The sequence below is a fragment of the Poecilia formosa genome, unplaced genomic scaffold (assembly GCF_000485575.1).
Source record: "Poecilia formosa unplaced genomic scaffold, Poecilia_formosa-5.1.2 Scaffold802, whole genome shotgun sequence".
In the NCBI taxonomy this organism is placed as follows: Eukaryota; Metazoa; Chordata; class Actinopteri; order Cyprinodontiformes; family Poeciliidae; genus Poecilia; species Poecilia formosa.
In genome coordinates, this window is record NW_006800741.1 from 27,320 (window position 1) to 44,232 (window position 16,913).

Consider the following 16,913-nt stretch of genomic DNA (forward strand, 5'->3'; position numbering starts at 1 on the left):
GCCCCTGCTCCCCTTAGCCCGTGCTCCCCTTAGCCCGTGCTCCCGTTAGACCGGGCTCCCGTTAGCCCCTGCTCCCCTTAGCCCGAGCTCCCCTTAGCCCGTGCTCCCGTTAGCCCGTGCTCCCGTTAGCCCGTTAGGTGACCTGAAGTTGCAGGATCTGGTGGTTGCAGGTTCTGGTGCTGTTAGAAATTGGGTCACTGCAGCATCTAGAACATGAGCGGTGAGGCAGTCGGTACTGATGGGTCAGACTTGGACTCGGATCAGAATCAGGAGCATCCCACTCTGATCGGAACACGGCCCGTTTCCCCCGGCTTTAAACCTCATCTGCTGAAGGAATCTTCCTGGTTCTGGTTCTGAACCAGCGGCCCGGCCCCAGGCTCTGTGTGAGGCTCCATCAGAACTTGGTTCTGCTCACTATGACTTGGGCTGGTGGTTCTGGTCCCGGTGTTCCAGCAGCCAGGCTGTCAGGAACATTCCTGTCTCGGCATCGCCTGCAGGCGCCGCTCATTCCTGCTCAGCGCCTCTGGAATGTGACAACATCAGATGAAACTTTAATCCCTGGGAGGAAACTGCAGCGTCTCCAGACGAGCCGCAGCACGCCGCGGCCGGCCCGCAGCATCACCGAACCATGGTGGGTAATCACAGCAGGAAGCTGCTCTGCTCACCGATGGTGATGGCAGCAGGGCTTTGGCTGTTTGACGGTGTAGCTGTTGGGACGTTCACTTCTTCTCTGCTTTCTAGACGACCTTTCACCTCCTGAAGCTCTTACTGAGGCGACCAGTTACAGAACTTGAACATACAGTGTAACATTTCTTCAGATTTTATTTGTCAAATAATTTTTATAAATCGTTTTTCTAAAAATATTTTTATAAATTTAACCTTTTCCCAGATGATTTTTAGATTTTATCTTCTCAAATTATTATTTTTTTTTAAAAAATGCTTTAAAAGTGTCTTTTAAAAAAATCTACTTTTTTTATTATTGTGATTTTTCAAATTGTCTTCAGATGTTTTTAAAATTCATTTTAGATTTTCTCTAATATTTCTTCCCTCAGGACGTCTCAGCCTGAGATGTTTGGAGAAGAGTCCGTAGAACACAATTTGAAAAGAACCAAGTCCATTAAAGTCATTTTCAAAACTCATTTTAGGTTTGAAAAGCTGCATTGTAGCTTCAACCATTGTCTCAAAACATATTTTTTAATTGAAAAGTTAGATTTTTGAAATGGATTTTATTTTTCAAATAACATTTCAATAACATTTGAACGCCAAGCATCCAGAGGAAACTGCGCCACGTTTTAATGAGCTGCAAAACGTTGTTAGAATTCAGGCTTTTATTGTGAAGGTTAGCAGGAACTTGTATCTGTGCTCTGTTAGAGTAGTTAGAGTAGGAGTTGGCCAAACTGGGAACCAGTTAAGCAGCTGCAGCAGAACAGTGTGAAGCTGTTGGAGGCAGGAAGGAGAAAGTTTGGTGGATGAAAGATCTCATCCTTTCGGAGTGACTTCAGATTCACTGGTTTCATTCTGACTACTGAACCCTCTCCTGCCTGCTAGCATAATCTAAGCTAGCATAGCATGCAGTGCTATGTTTCCATGGCGACGTCGGCCATGTTTTTCTGGAGAAGCTCGAGCTGTTTTCATCCAGAGGACAGAAGGCGCCTCCTCCCCCTCGCCGCTCTCTGGCAGGTCCAGAGGTCACATCTCCTGAGGTTTCCTCATTAGGGAGCCGTGACCTTTGACCCAGCAGGGAGCCCGGATCCGAGCCAATCAGAGTTCCTGTCCTGCATACTGATGTTGGGACATGTTGACCTGCTGCTCCCCGCCCTGCAGGAACCGGTTCTGCCATCAGGATGAATCACGGCCCGGCGGGCATCCATCCAAACCACCAGAACCAGAACCAGAACCAGTTCACCTGCTGGAACATTGGAGCCCGTCATCAGGACGCCGCGCTGCAGACGGACCTGACCGCCAAGGTCAGCTTCTCCTGGAGGCCATCAGAACCAGAACCCTAAGTTGGGCCTGTGGGGGGCGCTCTCTGTGTTCCTGCTGTGGGTAAAGCAGCTGCTCTGACCTTTGACCTCCTGCTAACTGATCAATTATTGATCCACAGGAGGAAATCATAATCAGCTCAGAGTGGGAGGTCCGCCGTGCTCCTCTTCCTCTCTCTCTTCCTCTCCTCTCTGGTTCTGGTTCTGGTTCTGGTCCGGTCCAGGTCCACATGTCCTCCCTGTTCTGTCTCCTGCAGGACTCTGAGTCTTTGGACGTGTGCGTCCAGAAGGCGCTGGCCGCCGTCTACCCGCCCTTCCAGGCCTCGGCCCCCACCCTGCTGCCTCAGGTCCTCGCCGTGGTGGACAGCTGTTACCGTGGAGACGGCCTCCGTTGCCTCTTCCACTTCCTGCTTCCTTCCAAGCACTTCCTGCAGAACCTGCAGCAGGATGCCTGCGTGAGTTCCTGTGGACGACTGTCCACCCTGTCCCCTGTCTGTCCACACACCCTTCAACCTTTGACCCCCACACAGAAACATGAAGTGATTTAAACCTGCAAAGCAGCATTTTCAGTGTTAGAGAAGAAGGGCATTGACCTTTAACCCCAGGCCTCAGAATGTCCTTCTGTTTTTTCTGCCCATTAAAACAGGAAACGGAGAGTTGATGCTTTTAGCAACGATTCTAGAAAACATGAAACTTTGGATATCTGGCAGCTTTTCATAATCGCCTGTTTGGTAAAAGAGAAATTTTTTATTTTTAAATGAATAAAAAAGAAATTGACATCCTTAGTTTCAGTGAATAAAATGTATTTATAAAATGATGTCCAGACGTTTTGTCTCCAACAAAGTCCAGACTGCAGCCTCCGTGAGCTGGAGATGTTTTACTCAGCAGAACAGAGAAAAGTTTCCAGCAGGTAGAGGTAAACTCCAGAAGGCCTGCACACCGCACTTTTCAGATCAGACATGAAGCTCTCACTTCTGCTGTGGTCTGATCCCAGTAAGCTCAGACTGGTGAGGAAAAGTTAAAGCGCTCTGAATACTTTAGTCAGACTTTGTGTCCGTCCATCATGGAGTCGTTTTTTATTGAGAACAGGAGAGGAGGAGTGTGTTTGTCCTGATGACTGACCCCTGACCCCTCTCTGCCCCCCTCCAGGCTCCGTTCTCCGGCCTGCTGTTCCGTCATCCCGGCTGGCCTCTCTGCCTCCATGAGAGGATAGTCGTCCATCTTTGTCCTCTGGAGCCGCTCCTCCTCCATCCAGGAGACTTCTACCTGCTGCTCTCTCCTCCTGCGGCCTGCGGCGCCCCTGTGCCCCCCCGCCTGTTCCTGGTCAGCGCGTCAGCGGGTGGCCGCCATGCGGAGCGGCAGGAGGTGCCGGCCCGGGCCCTGACCTCCATCTTCAGCATGGCCTGGCTGGACGCCGAGAACCGGGAGCGCGAGCGGCGCGGCGCTGCCGGGCTGCGGCGCTGCGTCCTGTCCGCCCAGGGCGACGTCTTCAGGGTTCCCTGGGAGGACGTCGTCCACCCGCAGTTCATCAGCCGCTCGCGCAGCTCCGCCCCCTCCAGGACGGACGGGAAGCTCCTCCCCCTCTCAGCTGCACCCAGCCAGTCAGCAGCCAGCAGCGACGACTCGGAGGGCGAGTATGTGGAGCTGACCGAGCTGCTGCCACCGCAGCAACCAGCACCGCCACGCTTCTCCCCACAGAAAGGATCCCTGACCCAGTCCATCAGCCTGCAGAACCGGACCAGAACCACAACACACTCCAACACACACCCGTGGGCCGCCCAGGCCAGCTCACACACCCTGCAGTGCTTCAGCCTGCTGGAGGAGAACTTCAGTCCCTCCTCCTCTTCAAGAGGCCGTGGCGCAGCAGGAAGGAGCAGCATGCATGCTGCAGCTGCAGGAGGTGAGGAAGAGGAGGAGGCAAAGCATGACAGAGATGAAGGCTTGGAGTCAGACTGTGCAGAAAGAGAGGAGCGACTGCAGCAGGAGAGGAGGAGCGATGAAGAGGAGGAGGTTCTGGGAAGAAAGGAGGAAGTGATGAAAGTTGATCAGAAGGAAGAAGGAAAAGTTAAAGAGAAAGAGACAAGATGTGAAGAGTACACAACTAAAGACTTTTACTCTGAAATTAGCAAACTAATGCACTCTGCAGACTCTTATTCTGAAAGGTTAAGGAGAAAACTAAACCCGGAAGATTCGTACTGTAAAAACATGACTGAAAATACACACACGGAAGACTTTTGTTGTGAAAGTATCACAGAAAAAATCCTCCCAGAGGACTCTTATTCTGAAAATATGTCAGAAAAAAACAAACAGGGTAACTGTAATTATCAAGATATGGGAGTAAATATGCATCTGGTAGACTCTTACTCTGAAAAGCTAACAAGAAAAACAAACTTGGAGGACTTTTATTCTGAAAATATTATAGAGAAAATAAACCCAGACGACTCTTGTTGTGAAAATATTAGCCAAAAAACAACACACCCAGATTTTCAGTGTAAAAGCATCACGGAAAGCGAACTTTCAACTGAGTATTATTTTGAAAATATTGCTCTAAAAACAACCTCTGCCTGCTCTTTTTCTGAAAATGAGACACGGGAAACTCTCACTGATGACTTTTATTCTGACAGCATACTGCAGACACAGTCTGAAGACTCTTATTTTGAAATTGGCTCCTTTCAAATACCCTCTGAGTCAAAGAGGTTAAATTCTGGGCATGTTTTCCCCGACGACTTTAAAACTGAACAAAGCCTCCTTAAATCCGAGGACTCTTATTCTGAAAAGCTAATCCAACAAACACTACCTGAAGACCCTTATTTTGAAGATCCAGCACAACTAACACTACCTGAGGACTCTTATTCTGAAAAACAAGAACAACTTGATGACTCTTATTCTGAAAATCTGATACAGTATAAAAAGTCTTATTCTGAAAATGCAACACAAGATAACGACTCTTATTCTGAAGATCCAGCACAGCTAACACTACCAGAGAACTCTTATTCTGAAAACCAGACACAACCTGAGGATTCCTGTTCAACAACAAAACAACTGGATGACATTTATTCTGAAAAACAAATGCAGGACTCTTATTGTGAAGATCCAGCAGAGTCTGAGGAAGCTCCTCCTGCGTTCAGTGAAGGGCAGGAGAACCTGGGGAAAGAAGAGGAGCAGACTGATGGACGAAGATCTGCAGATCATCAGACTGAAGGTACACCCCTCCTCTTCCTCCTCCTCCTCATCCTCAGTGTCTCTCCCAGTCACTCTATTTATCCGCCAATCGCCAGCGTCTTTCTGACCTCCTCATCACCTCCTCCTCCTCTGATTGGCTGAATCCCTTTTTACACCTTTTGTCTTTGTAACTGTCTATCTCCTCCTCTGATTGGCTGTCTGTAGCTCCTCCTCCTAACTCACCTGTGTGGCTCTGTTTGTGTCTGCCGGGTTCGGGGTGATCTGCTCTGAGCTCCAGATCACAGACGTCCTGGTGACCCGGGTCGCCCCGACCTGCTGTGACGTCCAGGACTTTAAGAAACTTTTTATTGATTTGGATCTCCAGCTGGTTCTGGTTCTGATCAGCTGTCTCTCTGCAGGTTCCAGCTGTGAAGGTTCCCATGTCCAGTTACACATCAACGCTGGTTCTGGTCCAAAAGAACCAGAAAAACCCTTAGCTTCCCCAATCCAGTCCTGCCAGTCCAGGTTCCAGAGTGAGCTGCTGCGGTCTGGAGCCGTGTGCCTGCCTGGTGAGCAGCAGAAACGACATCAGCCTGTTTGGGCCCAGTGGGTCGGGCCCGTCTGTCTGCTACACATGCTGGAGCGTAAAATATCTTTAGCATATTGTAGTGTGTGCTTAGTGTGTTGAAACATGTTGTAAGCGTGTGTTTAGCGTGTTGATGTGCCGGCTGCGTCTCCATCAGGAACCAGAGACCGAGCAGGGCGGGTTCTTCTCACCGTCTCCACCTGCAGCCCCGTGTGGTCGGACCCAGACTGTCAGAGCGCCGAGCTGCTGCGCCTCGTGCGCTACTACACCTCCACCCTCAGGTACGCCCAGATCCTGCTTCGCTGCCCTCACCCATACGACGCTCTCTCTCTGACATCACTTCCCGTGTGAAACAGGGCGGAGGCTCGAGCCCTGGGGCTGACGGTGTTGGTGGATGCTCGGAGAGCGGCTCCTGCATCTGCCCTCTTCTCTGCCCTCCAGACGCTGCAGGTGAGGCTGGACCACTGAGGGGGGTCACATGACCAGAGGGGGTCACATGACCAGAGGGGGTCACATGACCAGAGGGTCACATGACCAGCTGATTATATTCAACAGAACCAGAATGATTCTTCGATTGAAACCAGCCAAGCCCTCTGATCCAGTTCCTGCTGTGGTTAAAAACAGTTTGTTGCTGCAGTCCTTCATGCATTTGTTGCTGCAGTCCTGCTGCAGTCCTCCTCAGCCCTCCGGGGCTCCAGGTCGGCGTCATCTGAGTGGAAAGTGGCAGTAAGGTTCTGGAGAACCCGGACCAGCCTAGTGGGCTGAAGCTGTTTGTAGGTCCAGCAGAACGTTTCCCTTCGGACTCTCAGATCTTTAGGGTTCAGTTTTATCCAGGGTGGATGAACGTCCGGCTCGACTCCAGCTGCTCTGAAGTCTCACATGTAAAGTCTTTCATTCAAACAGCTGGAAACAGACAAACTTCAGCTTGAGTTCTGGTTCTGAGGATGTTTTTCTGTGCAGGAGGACTCGCCCAGCTCCATCCACTCAGTTCTCATCCTGGCTAACAAAGACGCATCACTGCAGCTGGATAGAGCTGCTGCTGCTGCTGCTCAGGTAACTGCAGCAGCTGGCCAGGCTCCACCCTGCTGCTGTCTGTGCATGCTAACTGTGCATGCTAACTGTGCATGCTAACTGTGCATGCTAACTGTGCATGCTAACTGTGCATGCTAACTGTGAGTTTCCTCCTGCAGGTGGAGGTGCTGAACTCCCTGAAGTCTCTGCAGAGACACGTGGATCTGCAGCAGCTTCCTGTAGAGCTTGGAGGCTCATTGAGCTTCAGCCAGAGCAGCTGGATCAGCTTCAGATCGGTCAGCACACACACACACACACACACACACACACAGTTAGTTTAGTTAAAACCTGACCCTGGTGACCCTTGCAGTGACCTGAGCCTCTGCAGCGCTGATGAAATGGGCTCAGAGTTCAGTTGTTTCGATGCTTTGTGTCCATCAGAGGGTGGAGCAGCTCTCCAGGCAGTGCAGCAGCGTCATCCATCTGCTGCAGGAAACCATCAGCAACCTGCAGAGCACACCTTTACCTGCTGTTGCTGAGGTAATGGGGCAGGTGATCAGTAGCTCCCTTATGCGGGAGGCTTTTGTTTCCATTTGCTGTAAATCAGGTTCAGCCTCATCAGAATGTTTTGACTAGGCCAGCCCAGACGTTGTCCCTGTCTCCCTGCCAGGATGCAGAGCAGCTACTGTCCAGCTGCAGGGCGGCGATGTGCAGCACCTTGAAAGATGCCCGCTTGGTGCAGCTGCAGCAGGCGGGCGGGGCCTCTCTGGCCTGGCTGCGCAGGGACGAGGTGAGCGGCGCGGCGGAAGAACGGCGGGCGGCAGTGGAGGCCGCGGCGTCGCTCTACGATCAGGTGGACGAGCTGCTGCACCGCCTGGTCACCCTGTCCAACGCCAGGACGCAGGAGCTCAGCTTCATCACCGAGTTCAGGGACCTGGAGCGCGGCTTCAGCCAGGTGAGACTAGTTCTCTGCAGCTCTCAGTATGCAGCAGTAGTCAGTATGTTACTGAATGCTCTGAGGCAGAACTCCCCCCTCCATGGCTGATGGATCAGAACCTCTGTGGACGGACCGGTCACTTGGTTCTGACCTGTTTCTGCTGCCTGTTGGGCAGGTGAGGGCGTGGCTGGAGCAGGAGGGCGAGCTCCGTCTGCAGTGTCTGAATGAGCCGGCGGACTCTCTGGAGCTGCTGAGCAGGAAGCAGCAGGACTTCAAGGAGTTCTACGCCGCCGCTTACGTGAGTTCTGCAGAACTGTCTGGGTCGGAGCTGCGGGACCGGCCCGGCGGGTCTCACTCTCCTTCCTCCTTCCTCAGGAGCGCTGCAAGCAGGGCGAAGCTCTGCTGAGCCGGCTGGAGCGCTGGGGCGACATCTCTAATCCGGACCTGCACGCCTACGAGGTCAAAGTTCACTCCTTCTGGGCCCAGCTGCAGGACTTCTCCCAGCGGGTCAAAAGCACCGAGCAGAACATGGAGCGGGCCGTGCAGCTGTACCGCTTCCTGGACCAGGTACTGATCCGGTTCTGAACCAACTGCCCTGGTTCATTTACAGCACCAATAATAATAATACCAGGAATTATATTACATTCATTAACATGAGATCAATTTATTCTGAAAAACAAAAGGAAAATCTTTAGACCTTCGTCCAGGAGACTTTTATCCGTCTGTGTTTCGTTTATTTAGTTTTTATCAGTAACTGGTTCTGACCGGGACGCGCTGCTGGCGCTCAAAGAGTCGCTGGTGGTTTGTTGTAACCAGTTCCAGAGGGACTCGTCCACCTGAGCGCTTGCTGCAATACTCCAGACGCAAGAAACGGAAAAGGGGATCCAGAGCCGGAGTCCGGGCTCGTTGGAGACGTTGGTCAGTGGGGTCCAGCTCCATGTCTGCAGATTGTGCCGTCGGACATCTGACTGGTGGGGTCCTCCACCTGCCTGTCATCGGCTTTTGACTCGCCTTGCATGGATGGAGGCCGACATGCTCACCAATGGAGATCTCTTCGTCACAGGCGCTCCTCTGATGAGCGCAGTTTAATCTGCGTGCCGCCCTCCTCAGCGTTCGCTCCATCACTAACACGTCTTTCGCTGAGCGAACTGCTTACGAAGGAATTGCTTCATTTTATGTTTTTAACTGAAACATGGCAACAAGGCTTGGATTTTGTTCATCTGCGGGAGCTCTGTCCAGGAAACTGTTCGGTGTTTGCAACACCCCGAGAAGGCCGGCGAGGCGGTGGACAGACCTCCAGGCGGCCGGAGAGTTTTTATCTGACTTCACTGAGCTGCTGTCCTCCATCTTCAAGCTGGAGAACATTTTAATTTGGGGTGATTTTAGTTTAAACGTTGGTGATGATTCCTGTAAGGCGGCTGCTTCTCTATTACTGAGTCCTTCCTCTTCACTCAGCATGCACATCCACCCACTGTGAAGCCATCGTTCAGACCTTGTTTTCTCTTTAGGCCTCAGTGTGGAACATGTTGGTGTGGAGGACATTTTCTCCAGTGATCACAGTTGCATATATTTCAATGTGTCCTTCAGCCCTGATGCTGCTCCTCCTAGTCGTTCGATCCAAAGAAGGATCATAACTGATCACACCGCTGAAGCTTTTGTTTCTCATCCTGCTTCCTTAGTTTTTAACTCCTTGGATGTGGACTTAGCAGTTTCCTGTTTTAACATTGACTGTAAGGACATTTTGAACTTAATAGCACCTTTAAAGCAGAGCAATGTTCAGCATACAAGCCGCCCTTGGATTAATAAGGAAATCGTGACCTTGAGGAGAGTATGCCGGAAAGCTGAACGTTTATGGAAACGTTCTGATCTGGTGGTTCACAGGCTCCACCTTAAAGACCTGATCAGCTCCTGAAATGGGATGATCAAGAATGCAACAGCCAGATATTTTGCTAATCTCATCAAATCAAAAGGACGAAATCCAAAAATCTTATTGGACACAATTAAGAACATTGTTTCTCCACTGTGTTCATCTCAAAGTGCTTTTACGTTCTGATTGTAATCGGTTTTTAAACTCTCTACGGATAAAGTTGCCAACATCAGAGCCAGTATCTCGCCGTCTGGACCCTCGACCTCTGACCTCTGACCTGTGGTCCTCTTTACCCCATAATGAGATCTCTGGTCTTTTGAAGCATATGCCGCTGTCGGCGAGTCCACTGGATGTTTTCCCAACGTCTCTTTTTAACGATATTTTAACTGCAGTCAGCTTGATAAATTCGTCTCTTTGTTCAGAATTTGTTCCTCGATGTTTTAAAACTGCTGCTAAAAAAGCCCAACCTGGATTCCTCTCTGCCTGAAAGCTGCAGACCATCTCTAAACTTCCTTTTGTGTCCAAGATCCTGGAGAAGGTTGGAGCGCAACAACTGAACTGACATGTTGTCTCTGTCCTCATGTCCGCCTCCTTGTTTCTTTTCCTCCTTTCTCTACAAAGTCTTTGTTGCCGTGGTTACGGGAACCGCGAGGGGGGTCGGTGTGTGGTCAGGATGCAGAATTGAACTCAGTTCAGTCTGACTGCAGAGCTTCACCTGATCACTCCAGAACCACACACAGTGTCCTGCTGCTGACCCGGTTCTGCAGAACCTCAGCATATTGGATCTCTGGATGAGGGGAACTGGACCCAGCCCTCCGGTTCTGAGTCCTTTCCAGCAGTTCAGGAGCCTCATGTATCAAACACTGCACAGTTTTCACACTAGAACTAAAACGGACAAATTTAGAAAAGTGCTGCTCCGCCTGTCGCCTCCATAAATACATCTTCATGTAAATTAAATACCTGGAAGTCTGCCGCCACGTGAAGCAGTAACCATGGCAACGGCCTTGTTTGTAGCACAATAGTATTTATAATAGTTATTATACATTTTATTTAAAAGGTGCTTTCACTTGACAAAACTAAAAAAGAAAACCTCCAAAGTAAAGAGTAAAGCTGTCCGGGTCGGACCTGCTGCGGCAGCAGAGCCTCCGGGTCGGACCTGCTGCGGCAGCAGAGCCTCCGGGTCGGACCTGCTGCTGCAGCAGAGCCTCCGGGTCGGACCTGCTGCTGCAGCAGAGCCTCCGGGTCGGACCTGCTGCTGCAGCAGAGCCTCCGGGTCGGACCACTGAAACCAGAGGAAGCAGCAGCTTCATCTTCATCCTCCTCTTCCTTAGATGGTAGTCCTGAGTGATTCTGATCAATGAGATCAATAAGTCANAACCTGGTGGATCCATCTGCTGATCAGCCTGTTTTCTCTCCAGTCAGAATGAAATGAGCCTCAGATGCTTTCAGACGATGAGTTACATCTTCATGAGACAAACTGAGGAAGTTATTATTTACGTCAGAGTGAAGTTTTACCTTCCTTTAGTTTATTTTCTTTATTGTGTGAGTGTTAGCTTACTGTCTGAGGATAAACGTGGTTCAGTTTCATCGTTTAAACACTAAAATATTAAAATCATGAAAACCATCTGGTTTGATGCTTCCTGGTCTAAATAACTGAATGTCTCAGGTTTCAGTGGTTTGTAGTTTATTGTCCACAGATAAAGTTTGTGTGGCTGCCGCACATTTTCACAGCAGGTCAAAGGTTTGCCTTTATTCACGTTTTCATGCCTCGTTCATTTTATACATGCCGACTTGTGTGTAAAATATGGCGCCGCTTTATACTCGAGGCCCTGGTCTCATCCTGTCAGGTTCTGGAGCGCTTTCCCTCTCCAGACCAGTTTGGACCGGTACCAGCCACAGTGCAGAAAGGGCTACCGAGTTTAACAGCTCAGTACCAAGTCGACCCTCATCGGGTCCTAGTCCAGTCCGAGTCTCTGTGGTAAATCCAGTGGAGTGAGTTGTTGTTCAGAGAGAGGATCTCTGCAGCTGGGTTCTGATTGGTTCCTACCTGGACGGCCAGAGAGACCTCCTGCTGGGGGACTGACCCGTCTCAGACCCTCAGAATCCAGCTGAGGCCGGACTGAAGCCTGCCTGGGGGGTGGGGGGCCAGACCGGTACCAGGACCGATTGGACATGAGGGACCGGCAGGAAGCATTCCACTGAAACCAGAGGAAGCAGCAGCTTCATCTTCATCCTCCTCTTCCTCAGATGGTAGTCCTGAGTGATTCTGATCAATGAGATCAATAAGTCAGAGGATGGATTGATCAGCTGATTGGCCCCCACCTGCCACTGATTTATAGATGATCCATACCATTCTTACTCTGAGTGTGTGAAGCGGGCGGCTGCAGCCGACCAATCAGATCCCACGCTGTGGCAAACGGCGCCCGGTCCTCACAGACCTGCAGCTGGAGCCGACATACGGAGTGTTTATTATTATTATTATTATTATTTACAGCTGAAACCACAAGTTTACATACACCCAACATCAAAGGCGGACGGAAAATTAACCCTTCGTTCAACATTTATTCATGTGCAGCTCGTCTTACTGTGACTCTGTCGCCCGCCCTTTGGTACAGGCCCGGTTGGGTTGGACCTGCGTTAGTGTGACCCGTTGACCCGTGTAGAACCAGACCAGTAAGCAGTACCTGTTTCAGGCTGAGGGGTGGCGCTGCGGCTGATGACATCATATCCTCTCTCTGCAGGCCTACGGCTGGGCGCTGGAGGGCCTTCGCCAGCTGGCCTGCGTCTCCATGGAGGATTGCACGACGCCGGACAAATGCTGTGCTGTGATTGGCTGCCTGGAAGACTACCGGTCCAAGCACCCCCCAATCCCAGAGAGCCTCTTCCAGGCGATGAAGGCGGAGGCGGGGCAGCTGCGGGGGGAGCGCGGCCTCCGCCAGTGGAGCTTCGCCTGGTCCAAGTGTCAGGAGACGGAGAACACATTTGACAGGAAGATGGAGGCGGCGCTGCGGACTCGGGACTCCGCCCACCGTTGCCGCTCCGACTCTGTCATCAGCACAAGCTCCGCTTCCTCCAGGAAGTCCGGGCTGTGGGGAATCCTGGACACATCGCCGCCCATCCCGCAGCGCACTCCGTTCCTGCGGCGCCTGCTGCGGAGCTCCTCCTCCTTCGAAGAGTCGGTGCGGCAGGACGTCTGCTCCCCCGGCTTCATCCCGCCCTCCTGTTCCTCCTCCTCTTCCTCCAGGAGGCAGCAGCTGAGGAAAACCCAGAGCTTCGACCGCCCGGCCTCACCAGACACGCCGCGCTGTGGCGCCAGCCCTCGCACCCTCAGCGAGCCGCCGCGCAGAGGAAACACGGGCGTGTTCATCCGCGGCCTGGAGGTCAGCAGCACGGAGGCAGCGGATCGGACGCTCCGGCCCAGAACCCCGGGACAGAACTGGGCGGGTCCACGGAGCCCCGGGACACCAGGGGGCGCCGCAGGGGACGGCCGACCCCGAGGAAGGTGGGTCATCCGTGATCATCAGCCTGCAGCAGGACGATGACGACGTTAACGTGTTCAGACTGTAGTAATGGCGCTCCATCCTGTGTGCAGTAAACTGCGGCACATCGTGGAGGAGATGGTGACCACGGAGCGGGAGTACGTCCGCTCGCTGCGTTACATCATCCATCACTACTTCCCAGAGATGGAGCGCGCCGACCTTCCTCAGGACCTCAGAGGGAAACGCTCCGTCATCTTCGGCAACCTGGAGAAGCTGCTGGACTTCCACAGCCAGTTCTTCCTCAGGGAGCTGGAGGCCTGCTGGAAGCACCCACTGAGGGCGCCACACTGCTTCCTCAGACACGTACGCCATGTTTCCCAATGCGTCCAGGGTCAGAGCTCAGGGGTCAGAGTTCAGAGGTCAGGCCTTAGGGGTTTATCCAGGGTCGGGTCGCCTAAGAAGGGAGGCCCAGTCTTCCCTCTCCAGCATCTTCCAGCTCCTCCAGGAACCCCAAACCGTTCCCAGGCCAGCAGAGAGACATCGTCCCTCAGCGTGTCCTGGGTTTCCCCTCCTCCCGGTGGGACCTGAACTCCTCACCAGGGAGGCGTCCAGGAGGCATCCTGACCAGATGGCCGAGCCTCAACTGGCTCCTCTCTACGTGGAGGAGCAGCGGCTCTACTCTCAGTCCCTCCTGGATGACCGAGCTTCTCTCTCTAAGGGAGAGCCCAGCCACCCTGAGGAGGAAACCCATTTCGGCCGCTTGTATCCGTGACCTCGTTCTTTAGGTCATGACCCAAAGCTCATGACTATGGATGAGGGTGGGAACGTAGATCGACCGGTAAATCGAGAGCTTTGCTTTTTGACTCAGCTCTCTCTTCACCACGACGGACCGGTACGGCGCCCGCTTCACGGCAGATGCTGCCCCAATCCGCCTGTCGATCTCCCGCTCCCTCCTTCCCTCATTAGTGAACAAGATCCCCAGATACTTAAACTCCTCCACTTGGGGCAGGACGACCCCCCTGACCCGGAGAAGGCACTCTACCCTTTTCTGGTTCAAGACCATGGCCTCGGATTTGGAGGCACTGAGCCTCATCCCGGCCACTTCACACTCGGCTGCAAACCGCTCCAATGAGAGCTGCAGATCACGGCCTGATGAAGCCAACAGGACCACATCATCCGCAAAAAGCAGAGATGCGATCCTAAGGCCACCAAAACGGATCCCCTCAACACCTCGGCTGGTCATAGATTCTGTCCATGAAAGTACTGAACAGAACCGGAGGCAAAGGGCAGCCTTGGCGCAGTCCAACTCTCACCAGAAACGAGCCCGACTTACTGCCGGCAATGCGGACCAGACTCTGACACCGGTCGTACAGGGACCTGACAGCCCGTATCAAAGGGCCCGGTACCCCATACTCCCAGAGAACCCCCACAAGGCCCCCTGGGGACACGGTCGAACGCCTTCTCCAAGTCCACAAAACACATGTAGACCGGTTGGGCGAACTCCCAGAACCCTCCAGGACCCTGCTGAGGGTGTAGAGCTGGTCCAGTGTTCCACAACCAGAACCAGAACCAGAACCACACTGCTCTCCCTGAATCCGAGGTTCAACTATCCGACGGACCCTCCTCTCCAGGACCCCTGAATAGACCTTACCAGGGAGGCTTAAGAGTGTGACCCTCTGTAATTGGAGCACACCCTCCGGTCCCCCAGGGGGGGCCACCACCCACCCGGGGACACCAGGTCCCCCAGGGGGGGCCACTGCCCCGGTCCCGGGGAACTGCCCCCGATGTCCCTACAAAATCCAGCACAACCCTACAACATGCAGAGCCTTGAGGAACTCCAGGTGAATCTCATCCACTTCCTGGGTCTCGCCACCGACATCGTGTATTTTTAGGGAATTAAAATCCAAACATCAGATTTTAACCAACATTTATAATTAAATTATTGGGTTAAATTTACTAAATCAGTTTCTGCAGCAGCCAGTCCTCCAGGTCCGAGTGTCCCAAGTCCAACACGCCGTCGTTTCTCCAGCTCCACCCATGTCATGTGACACATGACGCACTTTTCAGATTTTTATTTGTAAAATGGGTTTGAAGCTATCTTCCTCACCCAGCATTGTGTGTAATAGTGTGTGTGTGTGTGTGTGTTTCTGGGAGCAGCAGGAGCAGTTCGGCCTCTACGCTCTCTACAGTAAGAACAAACCCAAATCTGACGCGCTGCTAGCGAACCACGGCCACGCCTTCTTCAGGGTGAGTACTGCAGCTTCTGTCTGACCTCTGACCTCGTGCAGCTCCCTGACCTCTGACCCCTGCCTGCAGAGGAAGCAGCTGGAGCTGGGCGATAAGATGGACCTGTCGTCCTACCTGCTGAAGCCCATCCAGAGGATGAGTAAATACGCCCTGCTGCTCTCTGACCTCACCAAGGAGGTGGGCGTGGCTCAGGAGGCGGAGCTTACCGCGCTGCAGGACGCCACCAACATGGTCAAGTTCCAGCTTCGCCATGGCAACGACCTGCTGGCCATGGACGCCATCAGGGAATGCGATGTGAGTCGAGGTGTTTCTGCAGGGTGACAGATGACCTTTGACCCTCAGGACCTGCAGCAGGAGTGATGTCTGCAGAACTCTGACCAGATGAATCCGATTTCATCGTTTGTTCTGATGACAAAAACACAATCCAGTTTATAGCAGCGTTTGTGGAAATCGTTCACCGACCGATTCTCCTCTGACCTTGAACTCGTATCGATGTTCAAAACGCAGCGCAGAGACCGCAGGATTTAAATCTGTTTCCATGGTAACAGCTTTCCTCAACAAGTCTCTCTATTTCTATTGGCTGCATGACTTTACGTCAGGGCGCAGTTTGGCTGCATCATGTCCCCACTGAGCGGATTGTGGTGCAGAGTTGGAAGCAAAACTGAACAAAAGTTTAAAATAATAATTATATTTATTAATGTGCATCAAACTAGCTGAGTTTAACTATTAATAATTTTAAAAAACAGATCATTGATGTGATTTTTGGGAAATTGCCAATGCTTTCTACCATGAGGGTTGGACACTCTGCTCAGTAAAATGTAATGAACCGCCTCAGCTTACGTCATCCCTCTAATCCTGATGGGAAGTTTAATGAGTAAGAACAAAGGCAGATAAATTAAATCAGAATAATTTTTTGTTTTAGGTCACTGACCTCTGTGTTGTGAGTCAGGGAAAATATGTTTTTTATTTAATTAGCAGTTTAGTAACTTCCTCTTTTCTCAGCGGTCCTGCTGTGTGTTGTTTCCACCAGTAGATGGCAGCGCTGAGCCCCGTGTGAGCTGGTTCTGCTCTCCCTGCAGGTGAACCTGAAGGAGCAGGGTCAGCTGATCCGGCAGGACGAGTTCACGGTCTGGAGCGGCAGGAGGAAATGCCAGCGCCACATCTTCCTGTTCGAGGATCTGCTTCTGTTCAGCAAGCCCAAGAAGATGGAGGGCGGGCTGGACGTCTTCATCTACAAGCACTCCTTCAAGGTGAACCGCGCCGCGCCGGCCGCGTTCTGACGGACTTCCTGTGAGCTCCGGTTCTGATTGGACTCATCCTGTTTCAGACAGCAGACGTGGGCCTGACCGAGTCCAGCGGGGACGACGGGCTCCGCTTCGAGATCTGGTTCCGTAGGAGAACCGCCAAGAACCAGACCTTCGTCCTGCAGGCCGCCTCGGCCGACTCCAAGCACGCCTGGACCGCCGACGTCGCCCGCATCCTGTGGAGCCAGGCGGCCCGCAACAAAGGTGGAGGCTGCCGCCACCGTGCAGAGACACACAGACGCACGCCACCGCCAGTCAGTTAACGAAATCGTGTTAACCCTGTGTGTGTGTGTGTGTGTGTGTGTGTGTGTGTGTGTGTGTGTGTGTGTGTGTGTGTA

The 16,913-nt window shown here is 52.4% G+C and overlaps 1 protein-coding gene across 4 annotated transcripts in view; it reads left to right on the forward strand.

Moving 5' to 3' along the window:
* plekhg4 (pleckstrin homology domain containing, family G (with RhoGef domain) member 4) overlaps nucleotides 1-16,913 on the forward strand; it is a 21,703-nt gene that overhangs the window by 3,587 nt on the left and 1,203 nt on the right. Inside the window, exons 2-18 of one of the 4 annotated variants that reach the window (XM_016666808.1) lie at nucleotides 2,240-2,437; nucleotides 3,132-5,184; nucleotides 5,564-5,713; nucleotides 5,888-6,011; nucleotides 6,087-6,180; nucleotides 6,691-6,783; nucleotides 6,921-7,037; nucleotides 7,183-7,293; nucleotides 7,412-7,696; nucleotides 7,854-7,976; nucleotides 8,054-8,245; nucleotides 12,287-13,047; nucleotides 13,138-13,387; nucleotides 15,182-15,271; nucleotides 15,341-15,565; nucleotides 16,351-16,521; nucleotides 16,599-16,779. In XM_016666808.1, coding sequence (XP_016522294.1) covers nucleotides 2,240-2,437; nucleotides 3,132-5,184; nucleotides 5,564-5,713; nucleotides 5,888-6,011; nucleotides 6,087-6,180; nucleotides 6,691-6,783; nucleotides 6,921-7,037; nucleotides 7,183-7,293; nucleotides 7,412-7,696; nucleotides 7,854-7,976; nucleotides 8,054-8,245; nucleotides 12,287-13,047; nucleotides 13,138-13,387; nucleotides 15,182-15,271; nucleotides 15,341-15,565; nucleotides 16,351-16,521; nucleotides 16,599-16,779 — 5,218 coding nt within the window. The remainder of the gene's footprint in view (nucleotides 1-2,239; nucleotides 2,438-3,131; nucleotides 5,185-5,563; nucleotides 5,714-5,887; nucleotides 6,012-6,086; nucleotides 6,181-6,690; nucleotides 6,784-6,920; nucleotides 7,038-7,182; nucleotides 7,294-7,411; nucleotides 7,697-7,853; nucleotides 7,977-8,053; nucleotides 8,246-12,286; nucleotides 13,048-13,137; nucleotides 13,388-15,181; nucleotides 15,272-15,340; nucleotides 15,566-16,350; nucleotides 16,522-16,598; nucleotides 16,780-16,913) is intronic. The other 3 variants (XM_007543342.2, XM_016666810.1, XM_016666809.1) reach the window with 3 other exon arrangements.